The 27,478-nt window shown below is 42.2% G+C and overlaps 1 protein-coding gene across 1 annotated transcript in view; it reads right to left on the minus strand.

The window, feature by feature from the left end:
* hmcn1 (hemicentin 1) overlaps window positions 1-27,478 on the minus strand; it is an 81,720-nt gene that overhangs the window by 48,914 nt on the left and 5,328 nt on the right. The window contains exons 2-11 of the mRNA XM_076727183.1: window positions 16,920-16,990; window positions 14,611-14,769; window positions 14,402-14,524; window positions 13,022-13,193; window positions 12,299-12,405; window positions 7,851-7,971; window positions 7,418-7,681; window positions 7,169-7,313; window positions 6,147-6,268; window positions 2,462-2,731 (exon numbers count right to left, since the gene is read on the minus strand). Coding sequence (XP_076583298.1) covers window positions 2,462-2,731; window positions 6,147-6,268; window positions 7,169-7,313; window positions 7,418-7,681; window positions 7,851-7,971; window positions 12,299-12,405; window positions 13,022-13,193; window positions 14,402-14,524; window positions 14,611-14,769; window positions 16,920-16,990 — 1,554 coding nt within the window. The remainder of the gene's footprint in view (window positions 1-2,461; window positions 2,732-6,146; window positions 6,269-7,168; window positions 7,314-7,417; window positions 7,682-7,850; window positions 7,972-12,298; window positions 12,406-13,021; window positions 13,194-14,401; window positions 14,525-14,610; window positions 14,770-16,919; window positions 16,991-27,478) is intronic.

Raw genomic sequence — 27,478 nt, forward strand, 5'->3', positions numbered from 1 at the left:
GGGGTGGTTGAGGGCGAATAATAGAAGGCCACTGCCAGTAGTCACAAGTTCAAAAGGTTGAATAGATGCACATAAATACAGTAGGTGTGAAGGAATGCCTAGCTTTAGCTTCAATCATCAATGATGCCACATTTTGAAAGAAATACAGCACATTTACCAGATGCTGACAATAAATCTAAAGGCAATACTGATATATTACAGGGTTGTCTTGAAAAAACTTGAAATACATCATCCACCGCATTGATCCTAATCTTAGTGGGGCCGATGGCTGTACTGTGCTGACTGTATCACTCAGGTGAAAAGTAAGAGTGTCAGAATGTAGGGCTCTGGGGGGGGGCAGGGACACCTCTCAGTTCAGGGACAGGGAGGTTCCTCGGAGGGAAGACGCACTCTTCTCCGCTGACTCAGCAGCAGCCTCAGTGTGCCTGGAAGAAACCTGTCTGTAGCACTTCCGTCATCACCTGCTCCATCTTTCCCTCTGTCTTCTTCCCTCACTCATTTGCGTTCACTCCCACTCACAATCAAGCAGCAAACTGAAGCCAATGCAGAAGAGCCAAAAACTGGAGCTGTTTTTAGTCTATGCTAATAATGCATCCTGTCTCCACATCTACATTAAGATGGCTAATTTTGGAAATGCTGCCTACACATGACAACAATGGGCATCCACCTTCTACTCTAAGACAGCAGGAAAACGGCTACAATTCTCGACTACAATTTATATTGGGTGGCATAAAACACACCTGTGCATAACATCCAACATACAGTAAAGAATCACAGCTGACACAAGCTCCTTTCTGTCCCGTCTCGTTGCTCTCATTTACATATTTTTTATTTCTGTTCTCCAACTACTGAACAATGATGATCTGAGCACCCCAATGCTGCTGTGCTGAGACGTCATCTTATGATTGTAAAGTTGCAAAATACACCCACATACAGCTTAATGACAACTCCTGTAGTGTGTGACATGTTGACATTTAAAATTAGTGATTAGTATCGATTAAGTTTAAAATGTTAAGAAAGAATGCATTTTCAAATTTAGTGGTCTCAGTGTGGACATGCACTCAGACTCTGTGTTCTGTCCAAGAGCTGTAAGACATCAGCAGACTTGACTCACTTCAAAGTGAGACTAATAACTAGGAGGGGACTGACCAGGGGCTACTTAGGTCACCCCCAGGGCTTGCTGACAGCTGTTTCAGAGAGAGAAAGAGATGAGGCAAAAAAAAAAAAAAAAAGAACAGGGAGTAAGAGATTGGTTAAAAAAAGAAAAGAATACAACGAAAGACAGTTGTGACTGGATGACATGAAAAAAGACACACAGGTGGAGGAGGAGCAAAAAAAAAAGCATCCAGTTCAGCCAGAGAAAATGTTTTAGGGTCAACTGTGCAACTTATCACTCAGTGAGACGAGCCAAATAACAGAGTTCCTCTCCAAACCTGTCCGCTGCACTGGTGTTAAACCTGCAGCTCTTCAGTGTGTGTCACTGAGGTTCACCTCACACAGACAACTGTTTGCTCCATCTTACAATTACAGTGAACTTTTCAATTATTTAAATTTGGGACAAGAAAAAAAGCCATGTTAAGGTGAAATGGAGGATTTTTTTTTTTTCTTTTCTTTTTTTTTTTTTTTGAAGAGGATGAATGACTCTTTTTTTGTTTTTGCTTCAAAGCATTAAGACCTGCCAGGACACACACAAGGAGGAATTTAGGCTGGAGTACGCAGCATATGGCCTTTGGATTAACTTCTTGTGGGACTGATGGTTGTATAACAAAATAAATACTGGATGTTCATTTAGATGGATTGGATTATGTAAAAAATTGTTTTTGTCTCTCTCACTTGCTTTCTCTCCACCCTCTATACCTACTGGATGTTCCTCAATGGGTTCTGGCAGAAATCATCTGCTAATGACAGGTTTTAGTGACTCTATTACATTGCCATTTCCTGGCCAGGGGCAGCCCAACGCTCTGTGGTGCAGGCCAAATAGCCACTCTGCTCCATCTGCACAACAAAGTGTTCCTGATTCAGTGTCAGTGAAGTGTTAGAACAGGACAACGAGAGCTGTCTGGAGATGGAAAACTCTACTTTAGCGCTGCCTGAGAGTCAGGCGTAAATAATTTTCACACGTCCCATAAAGCATTAGAGTGAATTATAGGGAGCTGGGGAGGGAGGAAGGGCGGGAGGCGATCATGTATTTAGGAAGGAGTTTGCGTTTGCCAGGAGTCCTGTTCCCCCGTGGTATACATCATGCAGAAGAAACATTAACAAGACAAAGACAAGCACACGCACACACATACACACACACCACCAACAAAATTAAGGATTAACTGTGGCCTGGTAGCCCCATCTTTTGGAGGCTCATGTATACTTCTGCCTATTTGAACACAGGCAACAAACTGTTTCCAATGTGAAAGTCACACCACAGAATCACAATAAATACATGCAGGTAAAAGCACACGTTCCTCACCTTGCACAGTGAGGTAGATTCGCTCTGCCTTCGCCCCTCCTTCGTTTATAGCGATGCACTCATACCAGCCCGAGTCATCTGGGGTCACGGAGGACACCTGAAGGGAGAGGTTGGTCAAGACCTGCACCCGTGGGTCCAGGCGGGCGTCGTGACCTCCTCTCAGCCAGGTGAGGTTGAAGTTGACGGTGCTGACCACGTGGCAGGTGAGGACAGCACGGGAGCCAGGAGAGGCGGTGACATTACCCCCGACTGTGATGGCTGGAGGCGGCTCTGCAGGAAAAAGGCATAATGTTGTTGGCAGCTGCCAAGAACTTTACATCATAAAGAAAGCTAAACAAAATTCAGAGCAAGTGGTTACTTTCCTGCTGACACTTTAGTTTGTAGAGACATGTAATGTTTTCCAGTCAGTGTTGTAGACCGTACTGATCTTTAGAAGCCTATAGAGAATTTTTTTTAAATCTATTTATCCTCATTCCAAAAATTGACTTTCTGCTTGCGTCACGGTGGAAAAGCCCCAACAGGTAAATTTGAGAGGTTGGGAGATGAAAGACACATTTCTGTGACACAAATGATGTGTTTCTCTCTTACTTTGTCTTTGATATTCATGACAGAAGTCCTGATAGTTTCATCTCTGAAACTAATCAAATGAAATAATCTGAGAAGAGGAACATCAGTCTTTGGTGTAAAAAAACAGAAAGGTTATCTTAGATCTCGGACAGTAAAACGCACCTGAAATGATAAAGCTTTCAACAGCAGGTGAATATCATGAATTAAACTTTAAATGCCTTGACTCTACATATAAAGGTGAGCTTACCATCACTAGGACTACTGCTCAGCCTCTACAAGTCAAGATATCTTTGCCTCTGCTGCTTTGATTTTGACCATTCTTTATTTAAAGTGCTATACCCTTTAACAAAAAAGGTGATTAAATAAAATGTTATTGCAGACTTTAGAGACTGTACATGCTGTTGGTTGCTTTCATCTGGGAGGAACCTCCATCATCAGCATCAGCAGAATACTGATCTTGGTCTGACGCTCATATAATGCACCGCTGTCACCTACACTGCGTTTAGGTGTATGCGTTTCTTAGCTTTATATAAAGGAATTCCCTGTACCTTATCTTAGCCTCATGCAGGAGAAATCTGATTTCTGAGACACCCTCTATTAGAATGATGTTCATCATTAATCTTCTCTCTTCCACTATCTGTCTTTTCTCTCGTCACCATGTCAAAAACACTCATCCCCTGAGCCCCATTGTATCGTCAATCTTTTTTTTTCTTCTATTTTTTCAGAGGTTAGCCAAAGCTGAGCAGTAAAAAAGGGAAGGGAGGGCAAAAGGGAGACAAAGAGAGGATGAGGGCGAGGAGAGGTAGGGGAGGTTTTGGCTCTGATAGAAGGAGGATGCTGGGGATTTCAGCACAGCTCATTTGGATTAGGAGGACATAAATTTGGCAGCTGAGTGGGTATTATGTGTGTTTCTGCCCTCCTGTTAAGAATATCACTGGCCAAGTAGCAGAGGTTGGAGCTGTGGGTTCTACCTAATTTTAGAGACGTCATAAGAGGTAAAAGTTGGACAGACTAAGTCCCCTCTGCTGCTTTGGACCGTGAGCATGGTGGGTGAGTTACAGTAAAGACTTACACTCATACATTACACAGATCCCTGCCTGGCTCCCTCTCTCCTTCTTCTGTTTCACAGAGCGTCTTTCAACTACCTCTCACTCTCTTTTTCTCTGCACTCCATCTTCTTCCCTTCTGCTTGGCATTCATCATGTTGACGAGGCTCGAGTGAATTTCAAAAAGTAGGAAGTTTTTTGGAAAGCAAGATTTGGACAGGGAGACGTGTACTGACTGCACTGGGAGTCATATGGTGTCAGCTCTGGTGTCTCATATTGGAAAGGGTTCAGACTGAAAAATAAACACACGACAGAGGATTTTGGAAAAGGCGAAAATGAATTTTTATTTTGGCCAGTGGTGCGACTAAACGTATAAATCATTACATGATCCCACTGGTTTTATCTGTGCTCAAAGCTTTGATAATCATGATGATCACAAAATCATCATCCAAGTAATTTATTACTTCGATTACGAATTTCTCTGTGAGATCATAAATTCTTAGACTCTTATTTTTTATTATGGTGAGCAGTGAGTGTTTAAGCTCTGCTGTTGTACTGAAACTGTGCACCTGGGTCATAGCAGAGCCATCTAAACCATCACTATTCTCTGGAACTTATTCACAACTTTATATGTATTCTCACTTTACATCATATTCACTGCTTTACAAATCAAGCACAAAACCCATACCATAAACCCCATGACATGATTGCACTGAGGCATGGACTACAACATCATGTTGGGGTCAAATTTTCCATAAAGTTACATTAATTCCACCATTATGCAGGTTCTCTGCATGGGATCCGCAGCAAGAGACCTCAAACCCTATAAAATTCAACCGACAGCAACTGGCGCTTGAATTCCAACCTTATGTCCCTAAGTAGTGTAAGTGTGTGTGAGCATGTGTGTAAACCTACTGAGCATGACATAAACTTAATCTTGCTGCACCACTTCGCTTAAGATATTCTGTGTGTTTACACAGTTTGTGTGTGCCCTTTAGAGTTGTTTGATAGAGGTCATTAAAGACAACGATACTTTAAATGCCAACTGAAATCACATTTAGTCTGGATTTAGTTTTTGCTGTCTAAAATGATGTATTGTTAATAGTTTTTCTGTTTTTAAAAGGAACAAAAAGATCTTTGAAGAAATCGCAGAAATCCTCCTTTTCATCTCAGCAGGCTGCAGGAGCAGGCGGGTGTCTGTGTTTGATTGACAGCAGCTGGTAAACTGAAGAGTGCCTGTGCTACACCATGGGCAACAGGAGACAAAGCAAACAAACTTGCACTGTAGACAGTGTGTTGTTTTTCGTTCTGAAGAGTAGGAAACACAGCAGCATCTAACCAGACCACATGGTGCCAGCATGAAATTAAAAAATAGAAAATACGGATATCTCCTCATGGTTTCTGATTTTTTTCTCCCAGGAGAAGACAGGACAAGTGATTTACAGAGCAGATAAGTATGCTATAGCACACAAAAAAGCATTTGGACTTTCAATTGCTCACTGCCCTGCAAGTAGATCCACCACACACCAATCACACTTGTTGACAGTGTAGTGCTTGCCAGCCCCTAAGCATTCCTGTCTGACAGTCCTGCTCATTACACACAGTGATGGAGGTTGGCTCACCATGAGATAAACTACAGTATTACAGTCAATTGACATAAGTCAACACTGCTGTCAATGAAGCAATGTTGTAATTCCCCTCGCGGGACAAATAAAGGAATATTGAAATTGGATAGGCCCCTGTGTGCATGTGTGTAATGAAAAATAACAGAGTGGCAAAACTAAATTTTCCCAAGAGGGACTAATAAAGTACTTCATTTTCTCCTTCTTAGCAATGATTTGTCTCATTTCTGCAAATTCATTTTGCTTCAGTTAAGCTTTGTTAAGAACTTGGTGACTAACGTTACTGTGGTATGCGGTAGAGCTGTTTTGTGCTGACAGAGCAAAGATTTTTTGAGGACCTTTGCACTTTGTGTGTCAGCTTGTCATTATGAATTTAATATATTTGTTGCATTACAAGTAAGTTACGCAGTAAGTTGAATAAGTTGACTGAATCTTGCTATGGCTGCTTACCTGATACATCCAGGAAGGTGCGAGCTCTTCCTGTCCCAGCACTGCTGATGGCAATACACTCATAGTAGCCCTCATCCTTCAGAGTTACCTGGGGTATTTCCCACGATGCACTGTCAGACTCACTAGAATCAAAAGGAAAAACACTGAATGCCTTTATCCTCAGTCTTTGCTGAAAGTAATGCTGAATCCATCAATCTCAAACTAACTCATCCCTTGATCTGGTGAAAATCCAATCGGATTTAGTCACACAGGAGTGAAGAGATGGAAACTCAATATGGGAGTGTTAACCTCCTCCAACAGGGCTGGGAGGAGGAATGGCTTGGATACATTCTGTTTGTCTTTCTGCCTGCTGGAGAGATATCTCTCAGAAGGTATCAACAGATTTTCAAGAAATGTGGAACCGATAGTTGTTGGCCAAAGGGGTATGGTTTCTCAGCATGTAATGATCAAATGAAGTATCGTATCATCCTCAAGCGTTGTGCGTCTGTCAGCTGAGAGAAGAGGGGACAAACCCTTCATCATCAGCCAAATCCAACAACATAGTGCATCTGTGGAGCTTATGTCCAGTTTGAACGTGACTGTGAGGCAGATTTTTCCAAAGCCTGTTAAGATACAGGGGTAACCCATAAAGCTGCTGAACAAATACACCTCTGACTAACCACATGTTGCAGTGATCATACCTAAATTCTTAAAAGGTGGCTTTAACAGATGTATCCCATCTCGGTCCAGTTACACTCATAAGAATGTTTTCATCTCCTGACTTTAAACAGGTTGGAAATGGGACATGGAGAAAATGATGGGATGGTCATCATATAGAACTGCCATATATTGACAATTACTAGGTTTTGGCAGAGGAAGGATCCCTCTTCTGTCCTGGAAGAGTTTCTTAAGGAAAGAGGGTGTTGTGTAGCACGCACAGACTGCAAAGCCCTTCGAGGAAAATTTGTGATTTGTGATATTGGGCTTGGACTGAAATAACAGTTCCTGAACTGACACACATAGTCCTGCCCAGCAACGCTTACCTGAAGAGCTGGTCCACCCCAAGTCGCCTCCCATCCCTGCTAAAGCGAAGAGTGAAGGGGATCAGGCTGTCTGCTTGGCATCTGACAGCCCCTCTCTGGAGGTAGTAACCATGAGTTGTGGCTGGCATCAGTACCTTAGGGGCATCTAAAAGAGAGATAACGGAAATCAGCAAATAAAATGAATCATTCAGTCGGTTAATCAATCAACTAACTGAGCAATCCCTCACATGGTCATCATGCATCACTGACCAGGTATAATGCTGGAGAAAGAAACGCTGGAGACTCTCTGGAACAGGAAACCATCCAGGTCATAGCCTGTCACCCTCAGGAAGAAGGCCTCGTTGGGTGGAATGAACTCTGTGATGTTCCACAGGCCGTAGGGCTGACGCTCAGGGTAGTAGCGGATTGGCAATGTTTTGATCACTTCGCCCTTGATTGACAGGAGCTCTAACCTGTCCGCCCGAGCAGGAGGTGTAAGCCCAGTGGTGTTCAGAAGGATGTGGGTGGGAATACCTGGAGAGTTGTTATGGCATATGTTGTATGCTTAATTTCTATTTGTCCGAAAGCTAAAAGATGTGAATTAGCACAACAGGTGACAGTGAAAACAGACAACAGCTGCAGTATCCTTTTTTTTTTTTTTTTTTTTTTTTTTTTACAATTTGGTATGGTTGACCTCACTGACCTTGAACTGGCCGACTGGAGGTCTGTTTGAAGTCCATGGTGGGCTTTCTGGAAAACCCGGCTCGGAAGTCAATGGTACTGAGACCTGAGATACGGACTGAGTGTCTTCCCTCACTCGAGGTCTGTATCAAAGAAAGATGACGTGTAGATTTACAGATATGTATTTACAGGACTCTGGTAGCGTGACTCGACTGGTCAGCACATCCCTAATTTCAGACACCACTAGTGATTTTCACTATTCACACACTTAGCCACATTCAAGAGCATTTCTGTTCACAGTAATGCCAGCATTTTCTTTCAAAGTTATTAGGTCTTGAAGTGGGAAATTGGCAGTACACATTTCCCTGAATGCTGATCCCTGCTTCCAGCCACACATGACCACATGCAGAAAATGTTCCTGAACATTTCAGGGATAGACTGCATGTGTAAAAATGGCTAAAGGCAGCACTGAGTGGTCCAAATGACAGACACAGACACACTGGAACTGTTGTGTAACAGCCTTTTGTATGCCAACCATCCCTGCATGTATAGACAGGCCTCTCTCAGTAAGTCAAGACTGACTGTCGAATATCTCGCAGCCGAGCTTATAAAACATCCACAATTCAGCGATGACCCATTCAGTCTGACATTCGCACTTTAATTACAGAAACACGACCACTATAATCAAAGAGTGGCTAATGGCTCATGTGGTCTTCATCGTGTGGAGGTCTTTTGAAGCTTTGAGGGAGACAGAGACAGAGTAATTACAAGAAATATAGGTTGGTGAGAGGTGGAAACTCCTCACCTTAGGTAAAACACATTGGAGGTGTCACAGACACTGACTCACAATGCAAAGTGAGGCACGCAAACCCAAACTGTCATTTGCAATGGCCTGAAATGAAGGATAATGTGTGGATTTACTGTATCTTACAATTCTACCTGACACAAACTTAAATTCCCTGTGAAAAGAAAACTACAACACAGGATAGTGCGGAGCATATAGGCAGATATTTAACAAAGCTGGAGGTGAAATGGCTCAAACAATGAGGTAACATGAGAACAAAGGAGATCCAGCACAGCCTTAAATGCTAATGCTGCATCGTGAAGAACAATACATGCTGTGGTCATCACTCTCAACCCTGTCCTAATGGCCACCGTGGAATTATCCCGGGTCTTTAAAACTGGTTGTAAATGAGGCCATAATTAGGGGAGAGGTCCTTTAAAGGTCATGCCCTTACCAAAGACACGCATAGTCCCTGTCATTAAAGGTACTCATTTCCCAATTTCACACCCACCCAGACAGATTGAGCAGCACAGGTCTCAGGTACACCCTCACTCAGCTGAATCAGCTCTTGTGTGGCTGAGGTGAGACAACTGCCACAGATTTTTACACCATTTTACCTACTGATGTGACTGATCATTGATGTTTTTAATGTGTTGTGCAAAGCACTTTGAACACTTTGTACCGGAAATGTCCATTCATTCACCTCAATATACATTTGACCAGACCTGTTACCGATACCAGCAATGTCTGCGTGGTGTAACGTTCACTCTGAATCTAGATTCACTTCCTGGAGTACACAAATGTATTTTTAGGGCTTTAAGGATTAGTTCTGTTGTATTTTTTTCACAATAGCAATCTACATTCAAAGCTAATTGTTCAGTCAGTAATCTGCAAAATAGTAGCATCAAGCAGCATGAGTCATTGTTTTCTCTGCATTTGGTAAAAGACAGCTCTCTCAATAAATATCCAAGCTGTTCCAGGTCCTTTAAAATGAGTGTCTTGCTTACTTCTCCCCCGTTATGTAAACTATCGATGTGTCTGCGCATCAGGACAGAAGAGGAGCAGACTGAGAAAGAGAGGGCATCTGAATGGCACTGCACTGCCTTTGACCTGTTTGCATGCTTTTAAAATGACAGCCTTCCTAAACTATTATCATGGGCTATAAAATTCACATGCTTAAATGCACTCATCAGTGCTGAGGTCACTGCAGGATTGATGAATGACATCAAAGAAGTCTCACCTGGTTGATTCTCAGTAGAGCACATATTTAAACAAGTACACACATGCACAAACACACACACAAACATGCACTAGAACATAACTATACACATACAGTTATTATAACTATGAGAGTGTAGTGTATTCACACTGGGGCAGTTCAAAAAATAAGTACCTCTAACAATGCCAGTATGTAAACTAAAATCAAGACATTATATAAACGGAGGAGAAGCTCAATGGTAATTTTTTTTTGTTTTTTTAAATTGTAGCAGATGTGCAAAGGCTCCAGTGACGTCTTATCCAAGGTTAAAGAGCAATTGATTACTAGGAAAGTACAGTGACTTACTGTCTGAGTTAGTTTTCACAACAGGGTCGCTCTTTGATTGACAGCTCTCTGTACATATTTGGTAGCAACACTTTGAGCAAAAGTGTAGAAGCAGGGGGTGACAGTGGGGTGAGCCCACCAATCTACACTCCACCACAACATCCAATTAAAGGCAGATTAAAAAGGATCAAATTCCCTTTCACACACAATCTATAGCCTGGCCCTGGCACTGGGGTGTCATGGGCCACTGGCCTTACTGAAATCCAGCATGGCAGAACAGTGAAATCCCCAAAAAGTATTTATCCACATTTCTTTCGAAGTCCTGGGAAACAAAGCTACAGATGAGAGGGAGATATATTTAGTCTGTAAGCCAGATACAGCGGTGCGTTGGGGGGGCTGGGGTTGGAAAAGGCAGTGCCCAGGAGGATAAATGGGAAAAACAAGGTGAACTGGGACCAAAGACAGAGAGAACAGAAGATCCTCCTGCACTTCTCTGCAGGAGAGCAATAGAGGAGTAAATTTCTTTGGATGAAGATGCTCGAGGAAACGGAAAATACGATAATTGACAGAAGAGATTAATGAAGACAGAGAGCAGAGTCAAACACAGGACAGAAATAAGACAGGAGGATGCAATTTCTCTTTTTAATGCCTGTTTGATTTCTCTCATCACTTCTATGAGCTCTGTTCATGGAACAGGTCACCCAATTAATTGGCTGAAGTCTGAAAGACCTCAACCAAAGCCTCCTGATATGATGTTTAAGATGATACTAAACAGAACACACAGTGAAGCAGAACTATTCACCTTTGGGCATCTTTTAATCCCAGTGTCATTCAACAGGTACCCCCAATAGAGCGTTACGAAGCCAAAAAAACTCATGTTAACAATCAATCATAAGTTGCAAAAGGTCTGCCAGAGGTAAAGCAACATGCTGAGGAGTGTTTTTCAGTCTCCATCACACAGGAGGAAAAAGACAGCCAGTGATGCTAGAGTTGGATATGTTGAGCTCTTTCCAGTTTTCCTGTGTGGGCAGAGAAAGGGCTCCATACACTGGTGTTTAGTGAGAGACCACAGCATGAGATTAACCTGTGGGTTAAGTGCAGACACAGCTGGGAAGCCTTGTTTCATCTTAAAGAGTAAAAAAAAACCTCAATCCAAAAACTTTCTTTCTTTTGCTTTTTTGAGACAACTAAAGTCATTACTGCCTACTTAGATGGGATTAGAGAGGCATTAAAAAGCATGACAAGTAGAGAGAAGAGAAGAGGAGGCGCAGCAAGAGACACTACAGTCTTATGGTTCAGGGAAGTTTCATGGAAGTGATGAGAGCCAAATGTCATTTTGTACAACAATAAAAAGAGTGGAGAAGTGCTGGAACAAATCCAGTCCTAACCTACAGCATAGGTTCAGCGTACATGCCTCCTCATCTACTCACAACTGCACTTTTCCTTGAGAGGAAACACAGAGGTGACATACTTTTCAACAAATCTCTTCCCCTGTAAATCAAATGGGCACCAATATGTAACACAGCTATGCAGAGATGAGGGAAAGTGTCCCAGCAGGAGTCTACAGAGAATACAGGGGCCACCGAGGCCCCCTCAACAAATCACTCAGGTAAAAATGCTTGTCATTTCCCAACATCTGGCACTGACAGTGCGGCCAGTCAAATGTGTGACCCCTTTTCACATTACTTCAACTGCAGGGTGCCAAAAATTTCAACTCTACAAGGAGAACACAACAGCAAGGGTGTTCCAAACAAAGATGTAGCAGGTTGTGTTGACAGCAGTGGCCTTGGACATGCTTTATCTTCATCTAGCAGAACTGCCTTAAAAATCATCGCAGTGCTCAAATGTGTCTTTCTGATCTTGTGTTTGTTTCCTCTGAGATGCTTTCACCAGACATCATGCATGTTAAATTGATTACATATCACTGTATCCTAACATGCTGATATATTACTGCAGTAATTCAACTTAAGAACCTTCCTCAAGGGCATAGCTCCTTCCTGGGGTGTGAGTTGTGACCTCATTCCAGGGATATACTACTGACCTATTTGCAGTAAGTCTTTTTAAAAGACAGCTCAGCTCTGGGAATTGTTAGGAGAAGCCTGTAATTTCACACACATTCCCAGGTAAAGAATGAATTGTTTACCTTGATAGACCACATCCCAGGCTGTGGGTCCTTGATGTTGACAACTTGGGCAGAGTTGGGAATGTGCAGGAGCTCAGTCAGGCCATCGCTCTTCCCCACGAGCTTCCCTAGAGGTCAAACATGAACAATTATTCATCTTTTCTGCAGCTTTGACGGACAAATGAATTCTTAACACTTGTTGGTGAATGGTAGCTTCACTAACTATAAAGTTCCTCCTCATTTTCAAACTCTTTCTGTAGGATTATGGGACCCTGATCTGCTGGCAGTCTGGAAAAAAAACTTTGATTCTGGAGGACTGACAGGTTTTGTTTTGTTTATATATACTGTAGATGAGCAACAAATTTAAGGAAAACCCCACATAAAGTGGCTTAGTGTGGAGGTGGGCCAACCCAAGCAGCGTCCATGCTCCTCATCAGAGACTCTTTACATCTGAACTGTTCTACTGGAGCAAGGGGAGATCTGTTTTCAAGTATTTATTCCCTTATTTGTTGTTTTAATTGTATGCTATAGAGTGGTGTATTACATTTCAGATGGGTTTAGATCTACTTACTGTGAAGTCAGTTACATACAATTCAAATCATTGTGATAGTCATCAAATGAGCTTTCCTATCCTCTACAGAAGCATCTGCATTTTTCTGCTTCCTTCCCGTCTGTCCATATGTACTAAAAAAAAACAGGAATCCCACTGAAAATCCTGTTTATGTACGGTCATACTCATCATACCCTGTGGGTTTTTTATCTCAATGTTGGGTGCTGGGCCGCTGAGGGCCACAGTGACTTCCTTGAGGCTGGGGTCAAAGGGCATCTGCCAAGTGTTGCTGACTCCACTGAAGTGATCAGTGGACAGCAGGTGGACCTTAGATGACTGCACCGCCTCCTCCACCCACTTCAGAACCTACAGCGATGGGAAGAAAATGTGAAGAATGTAGGAATTACACATCATCGATACTGTGAAATGTGCTCTGGATAAGATTCTGTGTTTCAACACCGCGATGTTTGAAAGATATAACTGTTATAGGAAGTCAAGTCATACATTTTTAAACATGAGTAATCTACCAACTAACATGCACACACACACACACACATTTACCCCCTCAGCTGCATACAAGGTCACCCCCTTAACATGTGCAAAGCTTTCAGAAAGTTTCTCACATTCTCCCGTGTCCTGCCCTCATGTTCCTTCTGGAGAATTGTGCTACTGTGAGCTACTGTGTGAGACCCAGACCCTAATGGTATTTAACTATGTGCAGACATAGCATGTGATGCAGTGCATTCATTTCAAATGGACCCTGGGTGAAGCTGGTTGCACAGACAAATAGAAAGTTTTGAGTCAATTTCTTCATTTCTATTGAATTTCTCTTCCTGAAAGCCACAAGCAATTTTATACATCAATATGTCGAAATCAATTCAAATCTGTTTCTTCAGAATAAGCACTGAAAGAACAAGACAAACCACGGTCAAGATATTTGATAGCAGTGTTTCTCAAAAGTAGTTACAAAACTACAGCACACACAGGCTGTAAGAGGAGTGTTTTGTGTAATACTGCAAATTGTTTAGTGAAAATGATGCTGCTGATGAGCCAATATAACATACAAAGACAAACCAGGTCAGTCAGAGAAGGTGAATAAATAGAGAAATGGGAGTCTTCCTAAAAAAAGGGGTCTTTCATGCAGACTTCATAGTAGATTGTTCTAAAATGAGGATCCCTTCCTGTTATCCCTTCCTTACAGTATTAAAACAGAAATACCATTCAAACTTCAGGCTTTGACTCGATGCCCAGACCGAGACTGTTGATCTACATTTCTTGGAAAGGTTATAAAAAGCTATGGTACGCATCAATCAATTAAATGTTTCCTGCACATTTGATCTGGAGTCCAGACTTGAACGTGGGCACAGCAAAACACACAAGAGAGGCTGTAAAACCTTCTACTGCCATTGAATCTACGCAGGCCAAGCTGAAATTATTTGAATACTGTGACCAAAGCTTGTCTATTGAATGCAGAAAGTTTTTCTTCTGACTCCAAAAGCTGAAAATTTGTACTTGTCAAAGAAGCAATGAGAAAAGGAGTGCAGCTCCAAATTTCCTTTCAGGACTGAACTTACCTCATTGACCTGCTTCTTGTCGAGATGGAAGACCTGCCCAGAGCTGGTGGAGGCGATCTCCTCGTAAGCCTTGTAGCCGATGTGGGTCCTGTCATCACAGTCCCCTGTCAGCACAAACACCACCTACACACATACACACATATAAAAATGCGATCTCTTTACCCCTAAACCTGAATGCAATATACTGTATATTACAGCGATATCCAAACCTGTGACTGTTTCTGCTGAATGAGCTGCAGGACTTCATGGGTCAGCTTGTAATCTTTGGAACGGGCGTCTGTGAAAACGTAAATAAAGGATCCCGGCAAGGAGATCTCTAAAGCAATCTTAATGGCACCAATGCTCATCTCCGGACAATCCCCACCTCCCTGAGAAAGAGACGAACATCATCAGCAAATGGTGTGCACGTACATATGTATGAGTTTGTCAACCAACAACACAGTTCTATGATTTGTCCAGCAAACATGTTGGTTATAATCAGCTACAGAAATGCATAATGTCCAGCTGTTTCAAAACACGCCTCTATGTTCCAGCTGAATTGGGTCAAGTTTATAGAATGCACAGTGTCATGAATGGGATTACTGTGAGTGGACTCTGTAAATAGTTTGAAGAAGAAAGAAGCCACTCTCATTGGTCATAAACACACATTTCTCGTCTTCGTATTTGATCCAATGAAGTAACCTACTGTGAGAGATGTCCAGAAACAACAGACATTAAGCGGCTAATTTGGCGTTCTGCCACCTACAAAGAAATGTGAAGCTGAACCCGAGCAGAAGACTTGCGCTGGCGCTATGGATTGAAGCTAACGATAAGCGCACCGACATCTAGCAGACAAAACGGGTGTGTTTTATACAAGCTAAAGCAAGTACAGCACCATCACTAAACACTAACTCAATGCTAAAACATATACTTCACCTCTATGACAATGCCAACAAAAACTGAACATTACAGGCATCATACAAATGGATTTTATTGCAGAACAATGTTTAAATAAAACTGCATTTGACTGAATGCTTGATATTTCAGCAGAAAGTCCCTGATGCTGGACTTTCCCATCAGTGATACATAAATAGCAGCACAAGCTTTATAAGACACAATGGCTGCCAGTATTTACTGAACTTTGTAGCTTTTAAAGATATGCAGCTGAAAAATAGACAAAGGGCTACAAAAAAAATCTAATAATCCAACAAAACTGACAGGAGCAACAATCAAAGTTAAAAATGTACAACTGTGTGTGTGTGTGTGTGTGTGTGTGTGTGTGTCTGTCTGTCTGTCTGTCTGTCTGTCCGTGTGTGTGTTCAATCTGTCTTTGCCATCCACTATTCTCTCTCTGTCTCGTAGGTGTGGTCAAAGACAAATGTCCTCTGCAGCATTCCAACAGACATTTCTGTGTGTCTGTGGGGTTCAATAGTTAGCTATCATGCATCATCCCCAACATCTGGAACGGAGTGACCCATGATTTTAGGCCAGGGGAGGCGGAAGGTGAAGAGACAGGAATCCTCTGTCTCCCCTGAACCCCAACATCTCTCCTTTGAACTGAGATCCACTCCCCCATTCCCCACTCGCCCCCGACACTAAGCCCAATAACCTCTCTGTGCACTTTTGCTCTTGTGGCTTAAAAACATGTTGTGTTGCCAAACATCGTCACCCTTCGACACAATGGTGTTCACATCAGAGGAATTTCAATTTCAAGAAAAATGTCAATTCCAAAGAATATCTTTTCCATGCACTCTGGCCAAAGCCTCTTCAGGGGTTGTGCAGGTGAAGATGTGGGGGGAGGAAAAACAGACTCAGGAATGAAGCAGCAAGTGAGAGGAAACTGGATCTCTTCCATGCTACACACAACACACTTGCACACCAGATTAACAGCAGCACATGCCAAGGATGCACAGACACGCCAGATCTTTTTTCTTCAAAGGACAGACCTCTGAATATTACTTGTCTCTGTCTGCGTCTGTCTGCCTCTGCCATCCTCAGACATGAACAGTCCCACTGCCAGGTTTTCTGCTTTGCTCAAGTAGTGCAAAACAAGCTTTCCGCACAATGTCCTTCCTCTCATCGAGCGATAACACAAAAATTCAAAGTTGGCAGAAAGCTGTTTAGCTTTCTTGCCGTTGTATGTTTTTGTTTTTGCATTTGTTTGTAATGGGGCAAGAAGGCAAATAAACATGGGACGAAGAAGGGTTTTTCATTAGCAAAAGCAGGGTCAACGTGCGATCAATGCCTTGGAGCGTGTGAGCCTTTATGGCAGCGTTAATATGAAAGATGAAAACCCACTAAAAACTGGAACAGCAATCGCAAGTCTGAAAGAAGAGTAAAGAAAAACATTTCTTTCATCATGCAGTGTCGACGAACTGATCAGGCTTGGTCTTAATCAACTAACAAACATCTCTGCCCAGACGTCTGGTATGAGCTCAGTCTGCTGCTTTTATCAAGGCCAGATGACCTTATGCTCCCGCTACAGCATCCAGGCTACTGCCGCTATCGACGGTTTGATGAATGTGATCTCTGAACCCACCTGAACATACAGCTCTCTCAGTTCATACTGGAACTTCTTGGGGTCTGTTGTGATTGTTACGGGTCCAATCTCTGCAAAAAAAAAAAAAAAACAGCAACAACAACAGAAAGACACTGTGTGATTAATAGGGCCACAGGCTGAAGTCTGCATCAGATGAATAACTGAAACCATTTTTGTTTCCTAAACTCCTCTCTTGAGCCAAATATTAGTTTTGGCAGATGTGCACGGATGTCCAGATTAAAATGTCACATTATGGACAGCTGTGAGGAAAAACTTCAGGAAAGGAGATATATTTAACTAAGAGAGAAAGGGAAAGAGGTAAATGTGAGAAAGAAGGAATGACAGGGAGGATCTGAGATACAGTCTTAAAATATTTCTCAAGACAGATATGATGAACATTTGAACATCTGTACTGATGCTCCGAAAAGACCTCCAATTCGTTCTGTCACTGATAGCAAAGCTGGTATCATCGACACGTCATCAACCAGAACAGAGGGGACAAATATAAATGGTGAACTCCATACTGTCCAGGAATAAAGTTAAAAAGAATGAGTTTAAAAAAAGAGCTACAGTCATTAAAACACAGGTTGTGTGATGTCAGTTTATGAATAATTGGTTCAGTCTAACTTGACTGACACTGTTATGATTCCAGTGGGACTCCTGAAATGATGATCTTTGTAAACAGAGTAAAGTAAAATACACTGGAAATATGAAGTACGACAGACTTTCCACTAGATGTGTGTCGTTATACAGTGTGTCTGCATGTAAGTGTAGTACTCTGTACCTTACTCTGTTTCTTTTTCAGTGTATTTGTATCATCTATACACTCAGATCACTGCAGCACAAAAGCATCAAAGCTCTTTAAATCATTTTTTCACTGTCCAGTAAAGTCAGGTCAGCTGTATTAACAGTGTATTGCCCAAATCACACACTTGTCTTGAAGGGATTTTCAATTTGTACGATGTACAATACGCTCTACCTTTAGATACTTTTGGTTGGGATAAAGAAAAATGCAGCAGATGTCATAGAGGGCTGTAACTAATGATTATTTTCTAAGGTAATTAATTAATCGTTTTGTCTTTAAAATATCAGAATACTGAAATCTTTCTTCCTTGTGTTATTGGCTCCTCTGTGGTTGCAGATGACAGGCTTTTCAGTTCAGTGAATGTAATGTTCTTGTGCCAATGTCCACTTGGGATTTGACTCAAGTGAGGCCATCTTTGACTGTAACGTACAAGTAGAGCACCACCGCCACATACTGCCAACATGGCCTGTGCTCTGCACCTCAGCCATGCTGGTAGTCAGTGCTGTTTCTCAGCTTACTTTGTTCTATCCGTTAATGAGCTGCTAAGCCCCTTCTTGAGTCAAACTGTGTGACTTCAGCCACTGCAGCTGTGCTGTGGAATGAGCCTGATGAGGGGCTGCAAAGAGCACACACACGTAGGCACACAGACACAGACACACAGACACAGACACAGACACACACACACACACACACACACACACACACACACACACACACACACACACTGCAGTTCTGCACATGCAAGCAGATTGGAAAACAAGGTTTCCCTTGTTGAGGATAGGGCAATTTCAAAGGATCCCTGACTTTTGAAAGCGGATACAGTTTGAACTGTTTTACGACTTCAACTCCACTAGACCAGGGTCCAAATGAGAAATTTAGCTTTTCTCATTGAGAACTTTCTATTCTATTTAATTCTATTCTTTTTATATAAAGAAAAACGTTCAGAGTTGTCGACTTTGACGTAACTTTACACTGCATGCAGTCAGGAAGCATTTTCTCTTCTTTGCAGCCTCCATCACCTCTCATTCCTTCTTGAGGAGCACCTCACACGCACTTTCATTTTCTATAATAATGTACACAAAGAAGCAAGAGGCCTTTTCCCAAGTGATCCTGATTTTGGCATCCTTGTACATCACCACGGTGGAGTGAAGGAACATTTGTGGGAATCAGAGACACTTTTTAAAACTAACATGGAAATGGTGTCTGGCTGCTCTGATCGGAACACAGATCTCGAGCCAAAGTTTTCGGAGATGGAAAAGCTGACATCTCTTTCCTTGTGGGAGAAGTTCCCATGGCTGTTCTAAGTAGTGTTTTGGCTACAGCGGCCCTCACCACAGCCACCATCTTTGCACCAGTACTGTGGAAAACCATAGCTAATACTCATGACCTCCAAACAGTATGAGATGACATGAAACTAACTCTACAAACTCATCTTGTAATGATGTTTGACTTTGACACACCAAGATAAAGGTGGCACTGCGGTCATCGTTACTTTTTCTTTAAATGTGCTTTTATCCATATTTAGAAACCAAAACATGAGTGCCTCTTTTCAGTGCCAGTTCCAAAGTCAAGCAGTTACAAATACTCATGCCTGGGAGCTTCCCCATGCCAGCAGTCCACTACAACTGTTGGGGTTAAAGTGCGCTGCCTGAGAGCACCTCATGACTTGTGGTTAAGGGGAGGGCAATCGTTACCGCTTCATTTCCAAAACCATGTTCTCCTTGCACGTCTGGAGAGTCAAACTAATGGTTCTGTGCACAAAATATAGTAAGGACCAAAGCTATTTTCCTCATTTAGCACCAGACGATCATGAATAAAACACATTTGAGGACAAGAGATGCTAACTCGCCTTAAATGACTTCATACTATACAAAGAAATCTGAACACAGTCTTCTGGCGGCACCACAGGAAATAGTTTTAATGCTTTCTCTGTGATGACAAGAAACACATAAATGGCATGAGCATGGCCAAGTGAATGAACTCAGAGAGGAAGAATGCTTTAAAGTCTGACAAGGAGGAACAACAAAGGAGAGAAAATGACGAAACCAAACAAATCAAAGTGAAGACCTGCATCTCATCCTGTTCTCTTTTTTAATCTGTTGTGGAAGTGGCCTTGAAATAAACAAACAAAGCCAATTACTCCAGCCTCCACCTTCTTCACCGTTCTTACAGCATTCTGTAATGCCGGCTGTAAAAGCATGCATCTGCAAATCACGTGCAAGCTTAAACACTCACAGAAAGTCTAATGGGATGGAACAAACTGGGCAACCGTCCAATGGCAAACTTAGTTTCACCTCCACTGACATTAGGGCTTAACGTAATTTGCTGGGAATCACTCACGCATTCACTGTGGAGCAAGTTTCTCTTTCCCTACAACATCAATAGCAAGGAATCCCAAGGCCAACACGCTGAAAGATCACAGCCATTAATGTCTTCCAACCAAATAAATTCTGAATTTTGGCAGCAATGCATAAGACACAGGCACTTCACAAGCTGCTCCAGTGCGTGATAGACAATCGAAAGAGACACTGTCCTATGTACTACTGACATTTCTGCAAAGCTGTCACCATGATATCATGTGGCAGTTTGGGAAAGCCATGCTCTTTATGTGCTCTCTGTTTGCTGCCGGCAAGACCTTTTGCCACAGTGGGGAGAGTTTATATAGCAGTGGCAGCAATTACATTTAGCGTCTGCAACATTTCTTTTCATTGTTTCATTCCTGAAGGCAAAGACAAGGATTTTCCTAACTCAAAATTACTCTGGTTTATAAAAGCCTCATCAGAGAGCTCCAGAAAACCAATGACTGTGACAATACAGACCAACAGCGACCTGAGGAAAACCTAAACTGAACCGTCTGTTCGTCAATACCAGCAGCAGCACAGTCACACAGGGAGGGCTGTGTTCTTTTCTCAACTTCACAGGCACTGGTTCAGTTAAGGTTCAAGATTTTTACTGACAAAATGTGCCAGATGTGTCCAAGTTTTCAAATCGATTTAAAGAGCTGTTACACATTACCAGACTAACTTATTCACTCAAATAACGGTCAGGTAAAAGAGGTCCTGAGAGGCGCCAACAACATCCTACAGGTTACAGAACATGAAGCTGTTACAGCACTTAACAGCAGCAGAGGCTGTAAACACACAAGGTTTGCTGTCATTGTGCTGACTCAGGGTAAAACCTGCCAGAATGAGAGTGGCTGTCATCCTGACTGTCAGCTATGGGGCATAATTCACTTAATCAGCCCCACTGAGAAAACATATGTGAAACAGCACATGGTGCAATTAGTGCGCCTCGGCGAGGGAAGTGTCCAGTACTGTACATGCTGAAAGCAAAGGAGCAGACGTGTTTGCAGACATATATGTGAGGTGAGGCACACGAACACAAGCAAATATACTGTAGATAAAGGGTTAAAAACATATAATGCTCTATAGTGACCTCACTATGAGCAGCCATCAGTCCTAACATATGCTGTGTCTCTCTTGGGAACAGGCAACAAAACTAAATAAGTCTGAGTAAACTGCATACTTAAAACTGTATGTGCAGTGCTTATCATTCTTTCTTTCTCTCTTAATTGCTAACTCTCTTTTTCTTTCATCCCCTTTTAACTAGTAACTTTATTTCCCTCCCAACTTATTGCCAACTTTTTATTCATTTATTTTTGTTTTAATTTGTCTTCCATTTTTTTGCTTGCCTTTTCCCAAGAGATCTAAATCCCTAATTAAATTTGCTCAAATTGGCCAGCTTTACTCAGACACCGGTGGTGAAATCAGCCCGAGAGGTTTTCTCGAGCAGGAAATTGCAGCCTTGTGAAAGATTAATTCCTGCTTTTTACCAAGCTCATATGTGTTGCCTATTTAAAATGGGAAAGCAGAGCGGTGAGGAAGTGGTTAGACCCTCTCACGGGACGATAATCTCCATTTAGAGTTATTATTTCAAATAAGGTCTTGTTAACTGACAACATAAAAAGATCAGATTTTGGCTTGATGTAAACTGGCGGTCTTAAAAATCTTTGCCTTCACTCTTTGCTCTTGATTGGATGCAAAGCTTATCAGTCACCACGCTGCAAAATCCATGTCATCTCCATTTCTTCTCCCTCTTTTTCTACCAAACTGCTTCTTTCACCCTGCTTGACTCCACCAGCTGCCGTCTAATGGCTGAGGTTTAGCCCAGAGAGACAGAGCTGACAACAACCTTGATTTCAAGCCACCACAAAATGCAATTGTGATGGAAACTTCTCCCCACAACCGCCAGAGCGAGAGAGAGCAGGACCACCACGCAGCTGAACTGAAGCTGGTTACGGTGTCTCTCGTTTCACTTCACCAGGCACAACTGGATGCGCCTCGGGACGACGGGCCGCAAAAACCACAGATCTCTATTAATTGCACTCGTGAGTTCAAATGATCACACACGCAGCCATTCACACAAACATATAGCGAGACCAAACCGATGCACACGCCACACACAGGCATGTAATCCCTCCCAGATGCATGGTCTGATGGGGAGCATGTTCCAGAGACAGACTGCAGATCTGAACCCTTCGCCAGTCGTCAATCTTGGCTTCATAACTGGTGCCGGAGACAGAACACAGAAGAGGATGTAACCCGAGGGTAGGCCTTAATTAAGTGTGTGCCATGCATATGTGTGTGTGGGTGTAAATTTATGATTGTCATTTATGGGGATGTGTGGTTCTGTGCTGAGGTCATTCATGCAACTTTGCAACAAATGGGAATCCCCTGCCTGTGTATGTATATTTTTAAGGGGGTACAGTACATGTTTGTGCATAGAACTAAAAAAATGATGAAATGCTGAAGAAAGAAATGCTGCTGTAGGTATCATCTCTCCTGTCTCTCCTGTCGCTACCCTCTTTCTAGGAAAGAAGAAATAGCATTTAAATGCAAGTGATATCAGTATCTGACATTAAACGAAAACTGCCGGGATGTGTTTTTGCTGAGGTGTGCTCCACCTCAAACTAACATTATATGACTTCATAAATTTATATTTTACTGTACCTGAACAGTTTTGGCCTGTACGTTGATGCAGCCTTTTTAATGTCCTTCACAGCAGTGACTCACGAAAATGTAGGGGGAAATAACCGTTGTGGCCAACCCAAGATTTAAAAACACGTATCTGTCAGCACGGGCCATCTGTGCACTGTTATTGCTCATGGTCTTCATAAACATTATCTCAAAGTCTTAAGTGCACAGTAGGCAGTAAAAATGAGGAACTGAATGATGATTTCAACTTGTTGCTGCATTCTTTTGATGCTCCATTTACATCTGGCCTGGGAGAGGGTGGGGCCAGAGGCTTGGTGGACCCAGCAAACATGTCTTCTCTTGAGGATCCACATAAACATTTTCACATGTTGGCAGTCAATGCTTTAGCCTCATTCTCACCACAAGCTCTATATGACTGAATGTGACGTGTGGATTTGCAGATTTCTGCAAAGAAGAACTTAAAAGAGTTGAATGTAATCTGTCTGTGTGGACTTTGTGTCTGAATACCAACAACATGAGAGGAAGGCTGACAAATATGGAGGCAAGATGAGGGTATGCAAATAATGCATTGCTTTAAAACAAGAGAGTGTATTACTGGATGTCGCTTTGTACCTCATTCATGAAGATGCACGCAACAAGAGATATTGTTGAATTCTGCATGTTGGGACATAAATTTCATGCATTATTTGTCCATGTATATACTTGTGTAAGAATACATGGCATGTATTCACAACTAATGTCTGAAGTATAGAGTGTATTTAGGTGAGTTACATAAATAGAACTGACTTGGTGACCTGGGTAAAGGTGAGCTGTTAGTGTTATTGAATGGCATTCAGAGAAAAGCAGCACAAGGAGGAATGAGTTACAATTCCTGAGACCCTTTCTGACCCTGTCTTCACGGTTGACTTTTGACCTTCACAGGTTGTCAGTGGTGCTATTGAACTCCATGATCTGTAAATGGTCTGCATGGGACACACTACATAAATCCAGGATATTTCAGAACTGTCACAATTGAGTATTCTTTGTTTTCCCTATAATTTATTTAGCATTTTTTTAGGCTATCTAAATTTAGTTTAGTTTAGCTCACTTTACTGCACAAAAAAGCTTCTATTTTCTGACCATAGAAGCTGTTTACGTAATGCACGCTAGGTCAGTCATGTTGCTTATCTTTTATCTCTGCCAGAAATCTTTCAATCAAGGTGTGTTTTGAGATTACTTGGAATTTTGATTTTCCCTTTTTAGCTCATGTGAAGAAACAATCTGCCAGTATCTGGTTTGTATCAATATCATCCCACACAGTCCTCACTTATTTGCAACCTGCTCTTTGGCGGCTTATGTCCATTATTTCAAACATAAACTTTTGGAAGAAACACTGAGTGTGACGTCTAAAAGCAAACGATTCAAAGGGATGTGACTGAGTGGGAGAGTTCTGGCCTGATTTAAGAGCATTGTTGTCAGAGCTGCATTATCAATTCTCTGCTCAGCACCTCCCCACTTTTTACATATGGGCACTCATTTCTCTCAACTCCGTGACTTTAACATTTTTCGGTTTCTATCAATACTGATTGATGGTGCGTTTTCTGGGTCAAGCGGTGATAAATCTCGTTCTTGTCTCAAAATCTTAAGCAACTTCACCTGTGAAACACGGAAAACTGAAAAACAAACAAATCATGGCCATAAGTCCTGCTGACACCTTTGCATGACGACAGCTTACTTAACTGACCCCACCCGAATGGCTTGTGTTGTGTAACGTCTCCCTTACCCATAATGCATCACAGTGAAGAAGTAAGACAGATGCTCATTTTATTGCCTTGACAACATATTAAGGATGAGCACGGCAGGGGGAAGGGGCTGGAGAAGGGGATGAAAAAGACAAAGCTGCAGCTTGGAGAGGCTTTGGGTAGTGTTGTCTCTGCTAAGTCTCTAAATGCTTCTCGCCGAAAGGGCAAAAACTGGCACAGACACACACAACACAACACAGAGGACGTAGTGACGTCTCTACATATGGTATCCATTGGAGAAACAAAGGCCAAAACCCTGAGACTTGGCTGAGGCTGATTCTATGATTCACTCTGAGAAAAAAAGAGAACTTCACAATTAAACATGCCCTTTTAATTGCATTAATTTGCCTCAAAAATTAAGTAGAGGGCCTGAAAAGAAATGGCAACAATCTCAATATTACAACCACAACATTGCAAAGCCTGTGACAAAGTCCGTATTTTATGAGTGACGGTGAATGCTCAAAAGTGACTGGGTGGTGTTTTCTGTTTTGTGTGCCTCTTTTGTTTTACGGAGGAAATTCTAATTGTGCGTGCCGAAGCAGACTGAGAAACCTCAGATGCAGCAGATCAGCACTGCCGACCACACACAGACGCACACTCAGATGTCTGAGGCAGGGATTTCCGAACAGTGTGCCACGGCACAGGAGAGCGCCTTCGAAACCGCCCAGGTGCATTGTGAAAATTAAAAATTGAAGCTGTAAATGTTTTATGTGGGAAAAGAAGATTATTTTAGTCTTGGTAGACACAAGATACCAGGTTGATCAAGACATGCTCAGGTCTCACTGAATGACACTATATCTGTCGGGAATTAACCCAGTTTAACACGTGTATAACATTTTGAAATGTTTAACTGTGCCCAGGGATTTTTAGAACATAGAAAGTGTGCTGTGGCATTGAAAATGTTGGGAAACACTGGTCTACAGTGGTCTTCATGATAAATGACTTCCCCCAACACATACCCAGCAGAGGCGAGGGGCAGAGGGCACTGTCAGCCTGACCTTCAGCCGTGCAGCCTGTAATTCAGATTCCCTAAACACTTGTTTCGTTCAGACACATAAAAGCTGCACAGGCCTCCATGTCAATCAAAATGTTTAGATCCCTTGCTGTTTAATCACTTCTTCTATCCCACAACGTTTTCTTGCATACCCAGAGAGTCATTTTCATGACAATCTCAAGGATTTGGCTTATCGCCAACAAGCCGAACAGTCTGCATTAAATAAAACATCTCTCTGACAGAACAACAGAACTCTTAAAATAGTTCAGCTGTGCTTCCATCGCGTGAGCTCGTCAATTTTTGTGAACATACATACCGTACGTACTGTCACTGTAAACTTCCTGCTCAAATTTGGCTGTAAACCTGTGGTCCTGCCATAGTAAGATACTTAAAAGTTTTACAAGGATGCAATGCCCTGCTTGGTCTATTCCAGTATGGTAATACTGGCCCAGCAGACAGGATTTACTGGCCACAACAATAATTAACTTTTTTGGCAACAACGCTGACATATTATCACCTTATAAAGCTGTTAGTTGTTCTGCTGAACGTGTTAGCAAACAGTTTCCTATTTGCAAATCCAGCAGATATGGAACAGTAAAAGTATTCAGATGTGTCTTCAGCCAAATGACATATGCAAGTCAACCATTCACTCTACTTTAACCTCTGTTTTGGCATTGACTATGCTTCACCACGTTCACCATTTAGTTGCCAATCTGGGTGCCACTTAGAGCTAGGAAGGTAGGGTGCAGTGGGTTTATCAAAGGCTTTTTGTGGAAAACAGCCGCCTGCTGAGAGTGGAAAGAAGAGGTTGATGAGAGCAGTGAGAGTGAACTGCAACAGTGAAACCAAGAGAAAGACCGGAAAGACACTAAGAAACTGAGGGGAAGATATGACTATTCGTATGTCTTTACAACTCAAAAAGTCTATTTCTACGGGAAGAAGCACATCACTCTAGTACTCATGGTTTGAGAATAAATGTCACTCTGACCACACCAGCCAAGCCGCTGAAACCTAACATATGTTTCAACTGAAATGCACATAAACAGCTTACACAGTAAAGAAAATGAGGTCATGCCATACCAAACCATGGGAATTTTTAACTTTGGAGCCAGATCAATAAGGACATAAATCTAATGTGTTCCAAATGAGCCCTGCAGACCCTGAAAGTATGATGTAAAACAATGAAATCAAATGAATCTGTGCTAAAAAAAAAAAAAGTCCTTTTGGGAAAATGTTTCCTTAATAATAATGTCTAGACATTGATCTGTGGAGTCTAAATTGACTATAAAAAAGTCCTGATTTGAGGAAAGCCCTCATTGAAGGGGCAACTGTAAAAGTGCTGAGGTTGCTGCTTATTATTATGAGTAATAAAGCAACCAAAAATGCTGACTGGCAAATACGAACATACATAGTGTACGTATGTGTGCAGCTGGTATGGCTGGCAGTGAGCAGCTGGAAACAATCCACTTGGATTCCAGGGCAGTGAATTTTGAGCGGTTTGGGACCCAAACTTTTGTTGCAGAGGCACAAAAATGGGTCAGTGTGTTATTCATAACCATATTAGTCTCTGAATGTGTTATGTGGCTCAAGCCGTCTCTAGCCACGCCGCTGTTCCAGCGATTGACGAAACAAAGTGCAACAGCAGCATTTAAAAGCCGTTCCACACCAACGAAAGGCAAGCAGTGGCAGATGTTCGCAAAATCACCTGACTTGCTCCGCGTGCTCAACTCTCCTAGATAAATGGACTTGGAGTGACCAGTTGCTTATGCTGTGGACACATGGTAAGAGTTAAGGACAGGTAAGGTAAACATATCTGTGCTAGAACAGGAAAAACACATCTCAGACATGCTGCAAACACAGTGCATGTTCTCTAAACATACAGAGGGGAACAGTCACATTAGTCTGTGTAGTGAACTGCCTTCAAAAGAGAAATCTTTTTTTAACTTATCATATTTACAACAGCACTGATATACCCGTTTTGATGC

The sequence above is a fragment of the Chaetodon auriga genome, chromosome 3 (assembly GCF_051107435.1).
Source record: "Chaetodon auriga isolate fChaAug3 chromosome 3, fChaAug3.hap1, whole genome shotgun sequence".
Classification (NCBI taxonomy): Eukaryota; Metazoa; Chordata; class Actinopteri; order Chaetodontiformes; family Chaetodontidae; genus Chaetodon; species Chaetodon auriga.